This window comes from Aotus nancymaae, unplaced genomic scaffold (genome assembly GCF_030222135.1).
Source record: "Aotus nancymaae isolate 86718 unplaced genomic scaffold, 86718_ANA_hifiasm-v0.15.2.pri h1tg000059l, whole genome shotgun sequence".
NCBI classification, from domain to species: domain Eukaryota; kingdom Metazoa; phylum Chordata; class Mammalia; order Primates; family Aotidae; genus Aotus; species Aotus nancymaae.
The window spans coordinates 2,201,610-2,214,502 of NW_026988473.1; the positions used below are offsets into that span (position 1 = coordinate 2,201,610).

The window sequence follows — 12,893 nt, forward strand, 5'->3', positions numbered from 1 at the left end:
CTCAAAAAAAGAAGCTAATTATGGGACTTGTAAGAAAATACTAATTTAGCATGCCCCAGGGACCAAAGCATGCTGGGAATTCTAGCTGTCTTTGAGCGTGGTCAGCCGCCTGGGGGCCACAGAGACCCACGAGGAAGGGGGTCCTCCGCGAAAGCGAGGTCCAGGTCTTGAAACAGCCTATTGCTATCCCTTGAACCTCAGTTTCCCTTTCTGCATTTGGAGAGGTTAAACCTCAGTGCGGGGCAGTCGGTTATTAACGTGTTCACGACACCCTCCACCCAGGACAGGGGTGGGAAGGGCTGTTCAGCTTTTGAAAGAGAAAAACAACTTCCACAGTCCTTCCGGCCCCACATCCTCGGAACGGAGCTGGGCGCCTCCTCTCGGGCGTAATCAGCCTCGGTCCCGCCTCCGACAGACCCCGCCCCGACAGACCCCGCCCCCTGGGCCTCCGCGCCTCACGTCCAGCGGGGGCGCTAGAGCGCGGGGGGCCGGGCGGGGCGGGCCCGGGAGACCCGGAGGCGGAGCGGCGGGCCGGGGGCGGACTGGGGCGGGCGGAAGGAGAGCCAGGCCGGAAGGAGGCTGCCGGAGGGCGGGAGACGGGAGCGGGCCCGGAGCTGCTGGGCTGGAGCGGCGGCGCCGCCATGTCCGACAGCGAGAAGCTCAACCTGGACTCGATCATCGGGCGCCTGCTAGAAGGTTGGCCGGGGTGGGGAAGGTCCGCGTCCGCCGCGCCCTGGACCCCTGCCCGGCCCGGAAGTGGCGCGCGGGCGGGCCCCCGGGGCCAGCTTAGACTGGGCGGGGACGCGCCGCGAGGTTCCGTGGCCGCAGCCGCCCCCCCGCGGACGCGCCTGAGAGGTCCCGGGCCAGCTTCGGGGCGCGGAGCAGCCCCGTCTCCCCGGCCGGGGGCTCACGGGTTGCCTGGGCTCTTGGGGCGAGGGAGAAACCCGGGAAGCCCGGTCCAGGAAGGTGTCCTGCGCTGTGAGGTTTTGGGCTGCAGCCCCCTGCGCACGACAGTCGCCTCCCGAGGCTCTGAGGATAGCTAGGGGGGCTTCCCTTGGGAGGCTTGAGGCTGACGTCCCAGGAGGCTCAGCAGCAACAGCTGCCTCTGGGCAAGGAGGGGCCGAGGAGGCCTAGGCGCCCCTGGAGGTATCCACGGGGCCACCATGTCACCCACCCTCCTCCTGTCTGAGGGACCAGGGTCCTGACTCCGCATTGCGCCCCCAGTGCAGGGCTCGCGGCCTGGGAAGAATGTACAGCTGACAGAGAACGAGATCCGCGGTCTGTGCCTGAAATCCCGGGAGATTTTCCTGAGCCAGCCCATTCTTCTGGAGCTGGAGGCACCCCTCAAGATCTGCGGTGAGCAACCCCCCGCCCCGCCCAGGCCCCTTTGGCTTCCTAAAAGTGGCACTGGCCCCCACAAAGTTCCTGGAGCCCTCCTCCCTTGAGCCTAGTCCTGGCCCTGGGTTCAAGGCTAGACCCAGCATCTAACTTACTCGGTTCCCTGGGTCACAGGTGACATCCACGGCCAGTACTACGACCTTCTGCGACTATTTGAGTATGGGGGCTTCCCTCCGGAGAGCAACTACCTCTTTCTGGGGGACTATGTGGACAGGGGCAAGCAGTCCTTGGAGACCATCTGCCTGCTGCTGGCCTACAAGATCAAGTACCCCGAGAACTTCTTCCTGCTCCGTGGGAACCACGAGTGTGCCAGCATCAACCGCATCTATGGTTTCTACGATGAGTGTGAGTGGTCTGAGCATCCAGGGTTGCTCGGGTCCTGAAACACTCCTTGCTATTCAGTGGGACCCTCACATTGGCCTCATATCTGACAGATGCTTGCTAGACTGTGCACTCCATGAAGGCAGGGCCCGGTCCATTCTCGTGCCTGCCCTGCCCCTCCTGGCACGGGGTCTGGGGCATAGTTGCTGACTGGAAGGCTACTGGTATTCTGGTGCTTGCTCCCAGGGCCCTGCCTGGTGAGGCTCCCCCTACATTTGCTACTAAGCACTTAGGATGTGTTTGCAGATGGGCTCTGCTGTCCAGAAGCTGAGATAAACCAGACCTGTACTTGGCCCGGCTCATGGGTGGGGGTGTGTGGGGAGTGCCAGCGCTGAGGCTGGTCCAGATTGGAACTCAGTTTCCAGTGGACTTGGGTGCTTTAGAATTACTTCTGGCAGGAGGCCGAGGCGGGAAGATCACTTGGACCCAGGAGCTCCAAGTTACAGTGAGCTGTGATCTCGCCACTGCACTCCAGCTGACCCTGGGTGACAGAGCAAGATGCTGGTTCTTTTAATTAAAAATTAAAAGTAAAAAGTAAAGAGAATTGTTCCTGGAAGGCTGATAGGCTGCAGGGGCAGGGGTGGGGACAGGGGCAGGGCGCGGGTGGTTTGCCTCCTTGCCTCTCTCCTCCCATCTGCGTCTGAATAGCCCAGGGGCCCAGGGACCCAGGTTGAGGGTGGGGTAGGCAGGCCCCTCACAGCCATCTCCTGGGCAGGCAAGAGACGCTACAACATCAAACTGTGGAAAACCTTCACCGACTGCTTCAACTGCCTGCCCATCGCAGCCATCGTGGATGAAAAGATCTTCTGCTGCCACGGAGGTGAGGGAGGGGACGGCTGGGGACGAGGAGACCTGGCCGCATCCCCCATTGCCGGGCCAGCTTTCCTTAGGTCTGTCTCATCTGGGAAGTCACTCCTTCCGGGAAGTGTCTCCCATACCCCTGTGCTGGGCTGCGCTCACTCCCTTGTGCGTCCTACATGGAATGGGCTTGTCTATCATCTCCCAGGAGCTCTACATGGAGCTCTGCTCTCCCGAGGGCGGGGACATCTTTGTGCCCCTTTGGGAACTTGCAAAAGCTGCGGGGAAGGGGATGAATTCTGCCTGCCTGGGTGCCCAGGAGACCTGTGGAGGGACCAAGGGGGTGGTGGGAAAGGTGAGGCTGATTGGCCACGGCTTCCTGGAGTGAGGATGTCCTTGTTTGAGGATGTGGACTTCCCCTGGTCCCCCAGGCTTGTCCCCAGACCTGCAATCCATGGAGCAGATCCGGCGTATCATGCGGCCCACAGACGTGCCTGACCAGGGCCTGCTGTGTGACCTGCTGTGGTCTGACCCCGACAAGGACGTGCAGGGCTGGGGCGAGAATGACCGTGGCGTCTCTTTTACCTTTGGAGCCGAGGTGGTGGCCAAGTTCCTGCACAAGCACGACCTGGACCTCATCTGCCGGGCACACCAGGTGGGCTGGCGGCTGTCGCCTGGGGTGGGGGAAGGGGAGGGCAGTGCCAGCACACAGAACTGACTGCTCTGGTCTGCACCCAGGTGGTAGAAGATGGCTATGAGTTCTTTGCCAAGCGGCAGCTGGTGACACTTTTCTCAGCTCCCAACTACTGTGGCGAGTTTGACAATGCTGGTGCCATGATGAGCGTGGACGAGACCCTCATGTGCTCCTTCCAGGTAAGCGTGGGGAAGGGAGCCGCTAGGCCCCGTGGCTCAGCCCCAGGAGCCTGACCAACCCTGTCTCTTTTAGATCCTCAAGCCCGCCGACAAGAACAAGGGGAAGTACGGGCAGTTCAGCGGCCTGAACCCTGGAGGCCGACCCATCACCCCGCCCCGCAATTCCGCCAAAGCCAAGAAATAGCCCCCGCACACCGCCCCATGCCCCAGATGATGGATTGATTGTACAGAAATCATGCTGCCATGGGGCGGGGGGGCGGATGTCATACCAGCCCCTCAGGCCCACCTGTCACGGGGAACATGGAGCCTTGGTGTATTTTTTTTTTTTTTTAATGAATTAATAGCAGCGTCCAATCCCCCAGGGCTTCTTCCTGCCTGCACCTGCGGGGGCTGTGAGCAGGATCCTGGGGCTAAGGCTGCAGCTCAGGGCAACGGCAGGCCAGGTCGTGGGGCTCCAGCCGTGCTTGGCCTCAGGGCTGGCAGCCGGATCCTGGGGCAACCCCATCTGGTCTCTTGAATAAAGGTCAAAGCTGGATTCTCGCCATGGTCTCCGTCTCACGTCTAAGACACTGCCTGGCAGCCCTTCTGCACAGAGCCACTTGGGAGGCTGGGCACCAGGCCCTAGCCAGGGCAGCCCTAGCCACACATTCAGGTCCAAGGCTCTTAGAATTCCAAGTCAGCACCAAAGAGTGTCAGGAAAACAAGAAAAACTGTCAGCTCCAGGGGGGTCCCAGACGCACGCCCAGGACTTCAGGAAGGAACAGGTCATGACTGCAGAGAAGCTGGGTCAGCAGGGGCCAGCAGCACCTGTTGTGACATTTTCCTTAGGAACATGAGCGAGGGAGACAGGTTTCCAGCCTTGGCCAGCTGGAGTATAGCCCGATGCTCAATGGGAAACAAGTAGGAACATCAGTAGTTCGGGATCAGGTCTGGAGAGTTATGATTGGCTGGGGGTTGTAGGGAGATGAGAGGACCCAGGCCCAACCACTGCGGGACAGCTTCACAGTGGCGGCCAGCTGGGGCCTGCGAGAGGCAGCAGAACAGCTGAGCTCCAGCAGGCCCACCTTCCTGAGACCCAGCTCTGCCACTGGCTGGGGCTTCATCTGGTCCAAGGCCTGGTACAGGCTTCAGGTTCTCAGTTCAGCCTTCGCCCTCACTGTCTTCAGCCAGCACAGGGCTGGGGCCCTGCGGGGAGCCTGCGGGGGCCAGGATGGAGCCGAAGAACAGCGAGCGGAACTGGAAGGAACAAGTGAGTTCTGGAGGCTGCTCCCTTCCCCACCCCGCCCCCACCCCCGCCTTCGCCTTCGCCTTCAGCCCCTACCTTCTTGGGTGGGGGAGTCCCAGGCACTGTACTGGGCTCAGCCTCATCTTCCTCCTCGGAGCGGAGGCCGGGGCTCTGGGGGGGCTGGGGGCCAGATGACAGGGAAATGGAGGGCAGCACCCTCGAGCCCTCATTGCCTATAGTGGTTTCCATGGCAATCATGTAAGAGTCGATGTCGTCGTTGGCGAAGTCGTCCGGGTGGGGTGTGCTGTAGGCAGAATCGGAGTATCAGGGAGGAACAGGGAGGGGAGGAGGGTGCAGAGGCAGGGCCCCACCTTGGAGGGCTCCAAGCCAGCTTGGGGGCCCTCTGACCAGTGGAGATCTCTTGGTTTTACGGCTTCCTGGTTTGGCTGGAGCGGAGAGAATGCCGGGGTAAGTGGGGGCTTCCTGGAGGGGGTGGGCCAGGAATCTCTTTGATCAGAATTTAGGTAGGGACCTGAGGGAGGCATCCCCGGGCTACTTTAGCTCAGCTCGGGGAGGGAAGCAGCAAGTTCTGTGAAATGGGCTACATGGGGCCCAAGCCCCCAGCTTCCCAGGGGACAGGAGCTGGAGAGCACAGGAGCCCAGGGACATGCTGGGCTGGGGGCCAGCCCCAACTTCCGCTGCTGAAACTGCGCTGGGCCCATCCTCCCCAGCCCACCTGCCCTTCCAGCCACCTGCTTCCCCCGGCCCAGGCAGCTCCCTGCCTCCCAGCAGCCCTTTCCGTCCTTGGCCTGGGAGGAGGCTCAGAGGGGAAGCCTCAGCCAGAGAAGGAAGCCGGCAGGTCCTTAGGGCTGCTTCCCTGAGTGGGAGGGGTCTCTGAGTACAGCTGACCCAGACGGCTGAGCCTGCAGGGCTGGCAGCTGTGAGCATTGTAGGGGCAGAGGCTGGGGCCTGAGAGAGAGATGGGAGGAGCCAAAGGGGGAGGGGAGATTGAGAGAGAGAAAACATGGGGGGAGGTGCAGAAGCTGCAAGTTGCAGTCTCAGGCTGGGGTGCACCCACGGGGGAGAAGATGAGGTGGCGAAGGCACCCTTACCTGTGGGCCTGGAGCTGAGGCACTGGCCGCTGGCGCTCCAGGGAGCCCAGGTCCTGGGAGTACGAGTCTGTCTCTGAGAGTGTGGCCAAGACAAAGTGGCCGTCCAGCAAAGAGTCCTTGATGGTGAAGATGGCAGGCCTGGGCAGGGGACGGGAGCCCCAAGCTAGGTCATCCCATTCAGCTCCTGGCATCCCAGAGCCCTTCCCTATCCTGAGGCTGAAAATTACCTGCCCGGAGCATCAAAGTGAATGCTAAGATTCAAGTTTGCCGACTCTGCAAAGCTCAGGAGCCCCTGGGAGGGAAGAGGTAGCAGGTGAGGCCCTGGGATGGGCTGGGCTGGGCTGGACAGGGAGGACCCAAGGCGAATGCGTGGGGGGAACCTCACCCGGAATTCCTTGAGGCAGAAGGTGATGGCCGCCCCCTCCTGGGCCTGCAGCTGCTGGAAGTCCTCCTCCCCAAGGCACACCTCAGTCACCATGGCTTTGACAGTGCTATCTGTTGGGGAAGAACGGGAGGAACCTGGGCCCCGCCTCTCTCCCACCCGCAGCTCTGCTCTGTCCCATGCCACGTCCAGCTCCCTCACCTGCCTCCTCCTCATGGTAGCTGCGCAGGATGACCCTGTGGCCACGGCCAATGCCCAGCGTCACTTCAGCCAGCGTGGGAGGGAAGGGCAGGACAGCCTCCCCCAGGACCCTGTGAACAGGGCAGAGCATCACCCTAAATGCTTGGCCCTGTCACCTGAGGCAGGGGTGACACAGGCACCCACATGGATGGTCACAGGTCTAGCGCATGGATGAGGACCAGAGAAGGCGGCAGGGAGAGGGCCCAGAGGCAGGACTCGGCACTCAACGCTGCCCTACCAAGCTGGCCTTCAGAAAGAGGCCTGAAATGCTTAACCTCTAAGGATACCCACTGCTCTACAGATGAGATCACATCTGGAATCTGCTTCAAGTCAAGTGGGGACAAGAGCTGCACTGCTTTTACATATATTTGAAATTATTCATGAGACAGAGTACTCACTTCCGCAGCACATACACTAAAACTGGAAGGATGCAGAGATTCCCAAGGCCCCTTCACGAGGATTGAAAAAAAAAAAAAAACAGAGTGGCCAGGCTCGGTGGCTCCCACCTGTAATCCCAGCATTTGGGGAGACCCCAACAGTAGATCACTTGAGGTCAGGAGTTCAAGACCAGCTTGGCCAACGTGGTAAAACTTCTCTACTAAAAATACAAAAACTGGGCCGGTCATGGTGGCTCATGCCTGTAATCCCAGCACTTCCGGAGGCCGAGGCAGGCGGATCACCTGAGGTCAGGAGTTCAAGATCAGCGTGGCCAACATGGTGAAACCCTATTTCTACTAAAAATTAGCCAGGTGTGGTGGCGGGCACCTGTAATCCCAGCTACTCAGGAGGCTGAGACAGGAGAATCACTTGAACCTGGGAGGCAGAGGTTGCAGGGAGCCAAGATCTTGCCATTGTACTCCAGCCTGGGGAGCAAGAGTGAAACTCAGTCTCCAAAAAAAAAAAAAGAAACAGCCGGGCATGGTGGTGCATGCCTGTAATCCCTGTTACTTGGGGGGCTCAGGCAGGAGAATCGTTTGAACCCAGGAGGCAGAGGTTGCAGTGAACCAAGATTGCACCACTGTACTCTAGCCCAGGTGACAGAGCAAGACTCCATCTCAAAATAAGAGAAACAACTGTTGATTTAAAGAAAAAAAAAAATCCCTCTCTCACTGCCCAAAAGAGCTCTGAGCAGTGCTGGCTCAAGAGAACCTGGGGAAACAGATACCAGGACCCGAAGGGACCTTCAGTCACCCTGAAAAATGAACAGGACCTTGGGCCACTTGAATGCAAACAGTGTCCAGCGTGGGGCAGGGCGAGAGCCCACTCCTCTCTGACCTGGTCCTCTCTAGGAACCTTTGCTTCCACTTGAGTTCCCGTTTCCCTGGCCCCCGAGAGCCCCCAGTGCTCGGACTGCCCAGAACCGCTCTACCCCACAGCTGATTGTTCAGGCGGCCTCCTGAACCGCAACCTCCCCTCCAGCCTCCTGCCCTGACCTTGGGGGCTTCTCAAAGCTAGATCCTAGGCAGTCAGGGAGAGAGGCTGCCCTTGAATGGGGAACACCTCTGGAAGGATGCCCAGGCCAGAAAAGGGGTCTCAACCTCTGAGCCACGGGTCAGGGGCAGACCTTCAAGGTTACTCAAACCGGATGAAAGGTGTTGACAGGCCAGAAATGCAACCCCTAGAAGAGGAATTGGAAGGGTCTGAGTTGCCAGAAAGTCAAATCAGACCTTTGGGATGGGGAATGCAGACTCCTAACAGTGAGGAGAATGGAGCAAGGAGGTGCCTGCCCCTCCTCCACGTTGCCCTCAGCCTTTAAAGAGCCAGGTAAGGACCCGAGCCCAGAGGGCTATGGGATGTCTTTGAGGTTCACAAAAACTCTGTAGGGAAAATGAAGGAGGCACCTTCTGAAATCAACCTTCGGGGCCCCAAAGAAGGAAGAGACAGACCCGGGGCAGAGCTGAGGGCAGGTGGGCAGGCTGTGCTCACCGTGCTGGGGCGCGGAGCATGTGGGGGCATGAGGCTGGGTCGCAGACGGCCTGCAGGGACTCGCAATCCTGGAAGGACAGGTTGTGAGTCTTCCGCACCCCTGGATGAGTGACAGGGTTTCAGTGGGCCTCGCCAACCTCCTGGCTGAGGCACCCCTTGGCTGGCCAGCTGCCCACTCACCGAACTTGCAGTACAGCTGGACCACCAGGCGGCTGCTCTGGCCATTCAGGGAAATGCAGCATTTTTCCACCGTCTTCTCCAGCATCGCCAGTGAGCGGAAGACAGATAGGAAGGACTGCATAGGGTAAGACACCTCAGCCTGGCACCATGTCTCTGCGACCAGCTTTCCTGTCCCACGCAGGCCCTTGCCCATGATGGGCCCAGCATGAAACTGGGAAAAGGGCTCCCACACCATGCGAGACACTGGCACCCTTCTAGGCCTCATTCATGCTCTTCCCTAGGCCTGGAATGCCTTGAAAGACCTGTTTGCCTTTTTTTTCTTTTTTTTTTTTTTGAGACGGAGTCTCCCTCTGTTGCTAGGCTGGAATGCAATGGTGTGATCTCGGTTCACTGCAACCTCTGTCTCCCAGGTTCAAGCAATTCTCCTGCCTCAGCCTCCCGAGAAGCTGGGACTACAGGTGCGTGCTGCCATGCCCAGCTAAATTTTTGTATTTTTGTAGAGACAGGGTTTCACCATGTTGGCCAGGATGGTCTCGATCTCCTGAACCACCTGCCTCGGCCTCCCAAAGTGCTGGGATTACAGGCGTGACCCACCTCGCCAGGCCGACCTGCTTACCTTTCTTAACGAACTTGAGCATCACCACCCTCTCAGGTCCCCACTGTGATGCTTTTACCATGCCTCTCCCTCTGATTTGCATAGATTGGGCTTGCACGTGTCTCTCTCTCCCCACTTAGCATCTACTGAGTACCCCAGAGCAGAGGCACAGCTGGTGGAGATTCCCGGGGTGGGGCAGTGCCACTGCTGAGGGAAGGGCCTCACCTTCATCAGGATCTTACAGCGCAGCAGGTCCTGACCGGGGATGGCGGCCTGGTACTGCTGGAAGAAGAGCGGGGCAAAGAGGAAGCAGGCATAGGCAGAGCGGGAAGAGTTCACCGTCCGGAGCGAGAGCTGCGCCACGAAGAGCAGGGAGAGGGACGTGGTCAGCGGGCAGCCACTGACCCAGCCCTCTAGCTGCTTCTGCCCACACTTGCCCTGTCGTCCTCCCGCTCCGCCACCACCTGTTGAAACCCTCCTTCCCCATGAAGCCTTCAGAGTCGGCCTCGGCGCTGCTGCCGCAGTGGAGGGGTCGCACACCTGGGCCTTCCCCCGAGTCCCTCTAAGTGCACGTCACCCCCCAGGCGCCAGCAGGAGGCCAGCTTCCCTCCATTCACACACTGGCCTGGGAAAAGGAGAGGCGCCAGGCTAAGAAACTGAAACTCCTTCGGCAAATCTGCCCGCGGTCACCCCGCCTGGTGGAGGCGAGACTCGAGTCCGGGTTACCCGCTCCCGGCTGGAGTCGCACCCGCCCCCGACACCCCAGCCCCTCACCCCGTCCTCCAAGGGTTCCAGGTAGAGCTCGTCCCCGATGCGGGACAGGGAGTGGACGGCCTTGCCGAGCACTGCGGGGAGGAGAGCGGAAGGGGTCAGGCTGGCGGTTTCGCGGGTTCTGCTCCGCCGCCGCCAGGCCGACCCGCACTCACCCTTCACGTTGCCGCCGGTGACCAGACACTTCATGCTGCCCCGGCGCCCGACCCAGGGACAGCACTGCCCGGCTCTCCGCGGCCACCGAGCCCGGGGTCCCTTCCCGCGCACCGCCCCTGCCGGCTCCGCCCCCACCTCCCCATTGGTCCATGTGCAGGCGCCTCCGTCACGTGAGAAAAACGTTCGCAGGCTCCGCCGTCACGTGAAGACGCACCGTGCCCGGGGTGTCACGTGATCGGGGAGGCCCGCGGCGCCCGCCAGCCAGCTGCTTCTGGCTCTCCAGTCTCGCCCCGGCCTTCCGCGCCCCTGGAGATCGGGGCGTTCCGCGGGCGGGGCACCGGAACGCGAAGGGCAGAGAGGACGCAGCTCCGGGGCGCGACGTCCCTGTGCAGTGGACCGAGTGCTGGACTCGGAGTCGGAAAGTTGGGCGAGCTCTCTGGGGTCACCCACTTAATAAACTTCACGGGCAGAGTCTGTGGGGGGATACAGGGTGCAAGCGAGACCATCGGACCTACCCTGGGCCGGAGACTCGGACTCCAGCACCAAGCCCAGCTCTAGAAAGAAGTCAAAGCAGCTTGCTTGTAGCAGCCACGAGTGGGAGGTGGCTGCTCCTTCTGCCTTCAAGGATCCTTGGAGGAAGAATAGCAGCTTCTCCAGGCAGAAAGGGGTAGAACGGTGCCCCTGGCAGAGGGAAGAACAAGAGTAAAGGCTCAGCGGTGCGGGCTCCTCCCCCTGGAGAGGGGAGTAGGTCTGTGAGCCTCAGAGAGGCGTAGGGGCCGCCAGATGATGAGGGGCACCGCTGGGACGCGCTGGAAACGTTTTACGAGGGTAGATGTGCTCGTGGCTAGATGTGGTTAAGTACTTTTTTCTTTTTTGAGACGGAATCTTGCTCTGTCACCCAGGCTGGAGTACAGTGGCACGAACACGTCTCATTGCAGCCTGGAACTACTAAGCTCAACGGATCCTCCCACCTCAGCCTCCTGAGTAGCTGGCACCACAGGCACACCACGCCCGGCTTTTTTTTTTTTCTTTTTTGTAGAGACAGAGTCTTGCCATGTTGTCCAGGCTGGTCTCAACTCTGGGGTTTGAGCTATTTTTCCACCTTGGCCTCTTAAAGTGGCGTGAGCCACTGTACCCGGCGTGGTTTTTGTCTTTTGTTTTTGAGACAGAGTCTCGCTCTGTCACCCAGGCTGGAGTGCAGTGGCAAGAGATCACGCCTCCCAGGTTCAAGCGATTCTCCTGCCTCAGCCTCCCAAGTAGCTGGGATTACAGGCGCCTGCCACAACGCCTGGCTAATTTTTATATTTTTAGTAGAGATGGGTTTCACCATGTTGGGGAGACAGGTCTCAAGCTCCTGACCTCAAGTGATCTGCCCGCTTTGGCTCCCGGAAGTGCTGGGATTACAGGCGTGAGCCACCATGCCCGGCCCTCTACTTGTAATTTTAAAAGACTTTAGACTGTGTGCCAAGTGCGGATGCATCAGCTGGAAGGTCTTCCCCTTCTCCTGGGCCTCTGGGTCCACGTGTGTAAAATGTCAGGGAGTCCTGGAGAAACTCACTGACACCCATCCTCCTCAGAGTACCAAGGCTCTGGTGGTTCTTTGAAGGCCCAGGGCATCCCTGTGTTCCTGTAGGTCCCGCTTGCTCAGGTCCTGGGTAGTGCAGAAGATATATTTGTCCCTGCTTGCTCTCCAGCCCTACTTTCAAAAGAATTGATACATAATAATTGTACATAGAGTACAAGTGACATTTTGATACATGCATACACTTTGTTTCTCCCTCTCCTTCTGCTCTGCTCCCCTCCTTACCAGCCCTCTCCCCTTCTGTGGAGCTCTGGGGGAGGAGACTACTCTTCCCTTCCCCTTCCTGGGGAATCCATGGAAATAGTGCCGCCTGTCCCTGGGCATCCAGCTCAGTATGCTGGGAGTCATACTGAGTCCTTGACCCCATGCTCACCCTCACCCCTACAAAATCTTTCAGTAGGTCCTGACCACTCTGCCTCCCAAACAGGTGGCAATTTAACAGGTGGCAACTTTGCTCTCCTCTTCCATCTCCAAGGCCTGGGCCCCAATCCTCTCACCTAAACGACTGTGACAGCTCTCAGCGGTCTCCTGCCTCCACTCTGTCCCCTCCAGGCCACTTGCCCTACAGCAGCAAAGTGACCTTCCTAAAATGTCAATTGTGTCCTGTCTCTCCTGTGTTTACACCCTCCAGTGGTTGCCATAAAATCCAAACTCTGCCCTGAACCCGCAGGAGCCAGCCCCACCCATTTCTCCACCTGTCACCTCCCCTTGATCACCTGCACAGCCATGCCAACCTGTGGGCTCCCTGCACCTGCCACTTCCTCTTCCACCTGGGGATCTTGGCACATCCTTAGCTGTTCCCACCACTTGGCATGGTCTTACCCCTTCTCACATGGCAGCACTTCTTTTCCTCCTGGCTCAGCGGGGCCCTTTCTGCCCCCACCAGCACCCAGTACCCTCTGGCTAGGCCCTGATTTAGCCACAGCACTTATCACAACATTATTTCGTATGTGTGTTGCCCATTTAACATCTGTCCTCCCCACTAGTGTGTCTGCCTCACAAGGGCAGGAACCTTTTTTTTTTTTTTCTGAAGACAGAGTCTTGCTCTGTTTCCCAGGCTGTAGTGCAGTGGCACGATCTCAGCTCACTGCAACCTCCGCCTCTGGGGTTCAAGCAATTCTCCTGCCTCAGCCTCCTGAGTAGCTGGGACTACAGGTGTGCACCACCACACCCAGCTAATTTTTGTATTTTTAGTAGAGACAGGGTTTCACCATGTTGGCCAGGCTGGTCTCGAACTCCTGACTTCAGGTGATCTGCCCGCCTCAGCATCCCAA

At 59.4% G+C, this 12,893-nt stretch overlaps 2 protein-coding genes across 3 annotated transcripts; one reads left to right on the forward strand and one right to left on the reverse strand.

Annotated features, from left to right (window-relative positions):
* Positions 1-565: 565 nt before the first annotated feature.
* Positions 566-3,992, forward strand: PPP1CA (protein phosphatase 1 catalytic subunit alpha). Its single transcript, XM_012452902.2, has 7 exons — positions 566-696; positions 1,225-1,356; positions 1,513-1,743; positions 2,495-2,599; positions 3,009-3,232; positions 3,316-3,450; positions 3,524-3,992. Exons 1-7 carry the CDS (start codon positions 642-644, stop codon positions 3,632-3,634), a joined length of 993 nt encoding a protein of 330 aa, XP_012308325.1. The 5' UTR covers positions 566-641; the 3' UTR covers positions 3,635-3,992.
* On the reverse strand, positions 3,763-10,129 carry RAD9A (RAD9 checkpoint clamp component A). 2 transcript variants are annotated; one of them, XM_012452901.2, is made up of 11 exons: positions 10,037-10,129; positions 9,885-9,955; positions 9,336-9,464; positions 8,516-8,630; positions 8,336-8,435; positions 6,371-6,480; positions 6,173-6,282; positions 6,015-6,079; positions 5,788-5,925; positions 4,772-4,979; positions 3,763-4,686 (listed from the first exon to the last, which is right to left on the reverse strand). In XM_012452901.2, exons 1-11 carry the CDS (start codon positions 10,068-10,070, stop codon positions 4,591-4,593), a joined length of 1,176 nt encoding a protein of 391 aa, XP_012308324.2. In that variant the 5' UTR covers positions 10,071-10,129; the 3' UTR covers positions 3,763-4,590. The 2 variants fall into 2 exon arrangements, with proteins under 2 accessions (XP_012308324.2, XP_064220747.1); XM_064364677.1 differs by lacking the exon at positions 9,885-9,955 and having other exon boundaries at positions 8,516-9,464; positions 10,037-10,115.
* Positions 10,130-12,893: the final 2,764 nt, after the last annotated feature.

Bases quoted from the DNA above. Each gene is read 5' to 3' on its own strand.
- PPP1CA (XM_012452902.2), top strand. From the start codon at position 642: ATGTCCGACAGCGAGAAGCTCAACCTGGACTCGATCATCGGGCGCCTG. The intron at 2,600-3,008 runs GTGAGGGAGGGG...CTGGTCCCCCAG, and splicing joins GATCTTCTGCTGCCACGGAG to GCTTGTCCCCAGACCTGCAA. The intron at 3,451-3,523 runs GTAAGCGTGGGG...TGTCTCTTTTAG, and splicing joins CCCTCATGTGCTCCTTCCAG to ATCCTCAAGCCCGCCGACAA.
- RAD9A (XM_012452901.2), bottom strand. From the start codon at position 10,070: ATGAAGTGTCTGGTCACCGGCGGCAACGTGAAGG. The intron at 8,436-8,515 runs GTGAGTGGGCAG...TCACTCATCCAG, and splicing joins CCAGCTGTACTGCAAGTTCG to GGGTGCGGAAGACTCACAAC. The intron at 4,980-5,787 runs GTAAGGGTGCCT...TTCTGCCTACAG, and splicing joins CCTCAGCTCCAGGCCCACAG to CACACCCCACCCGGACGACT.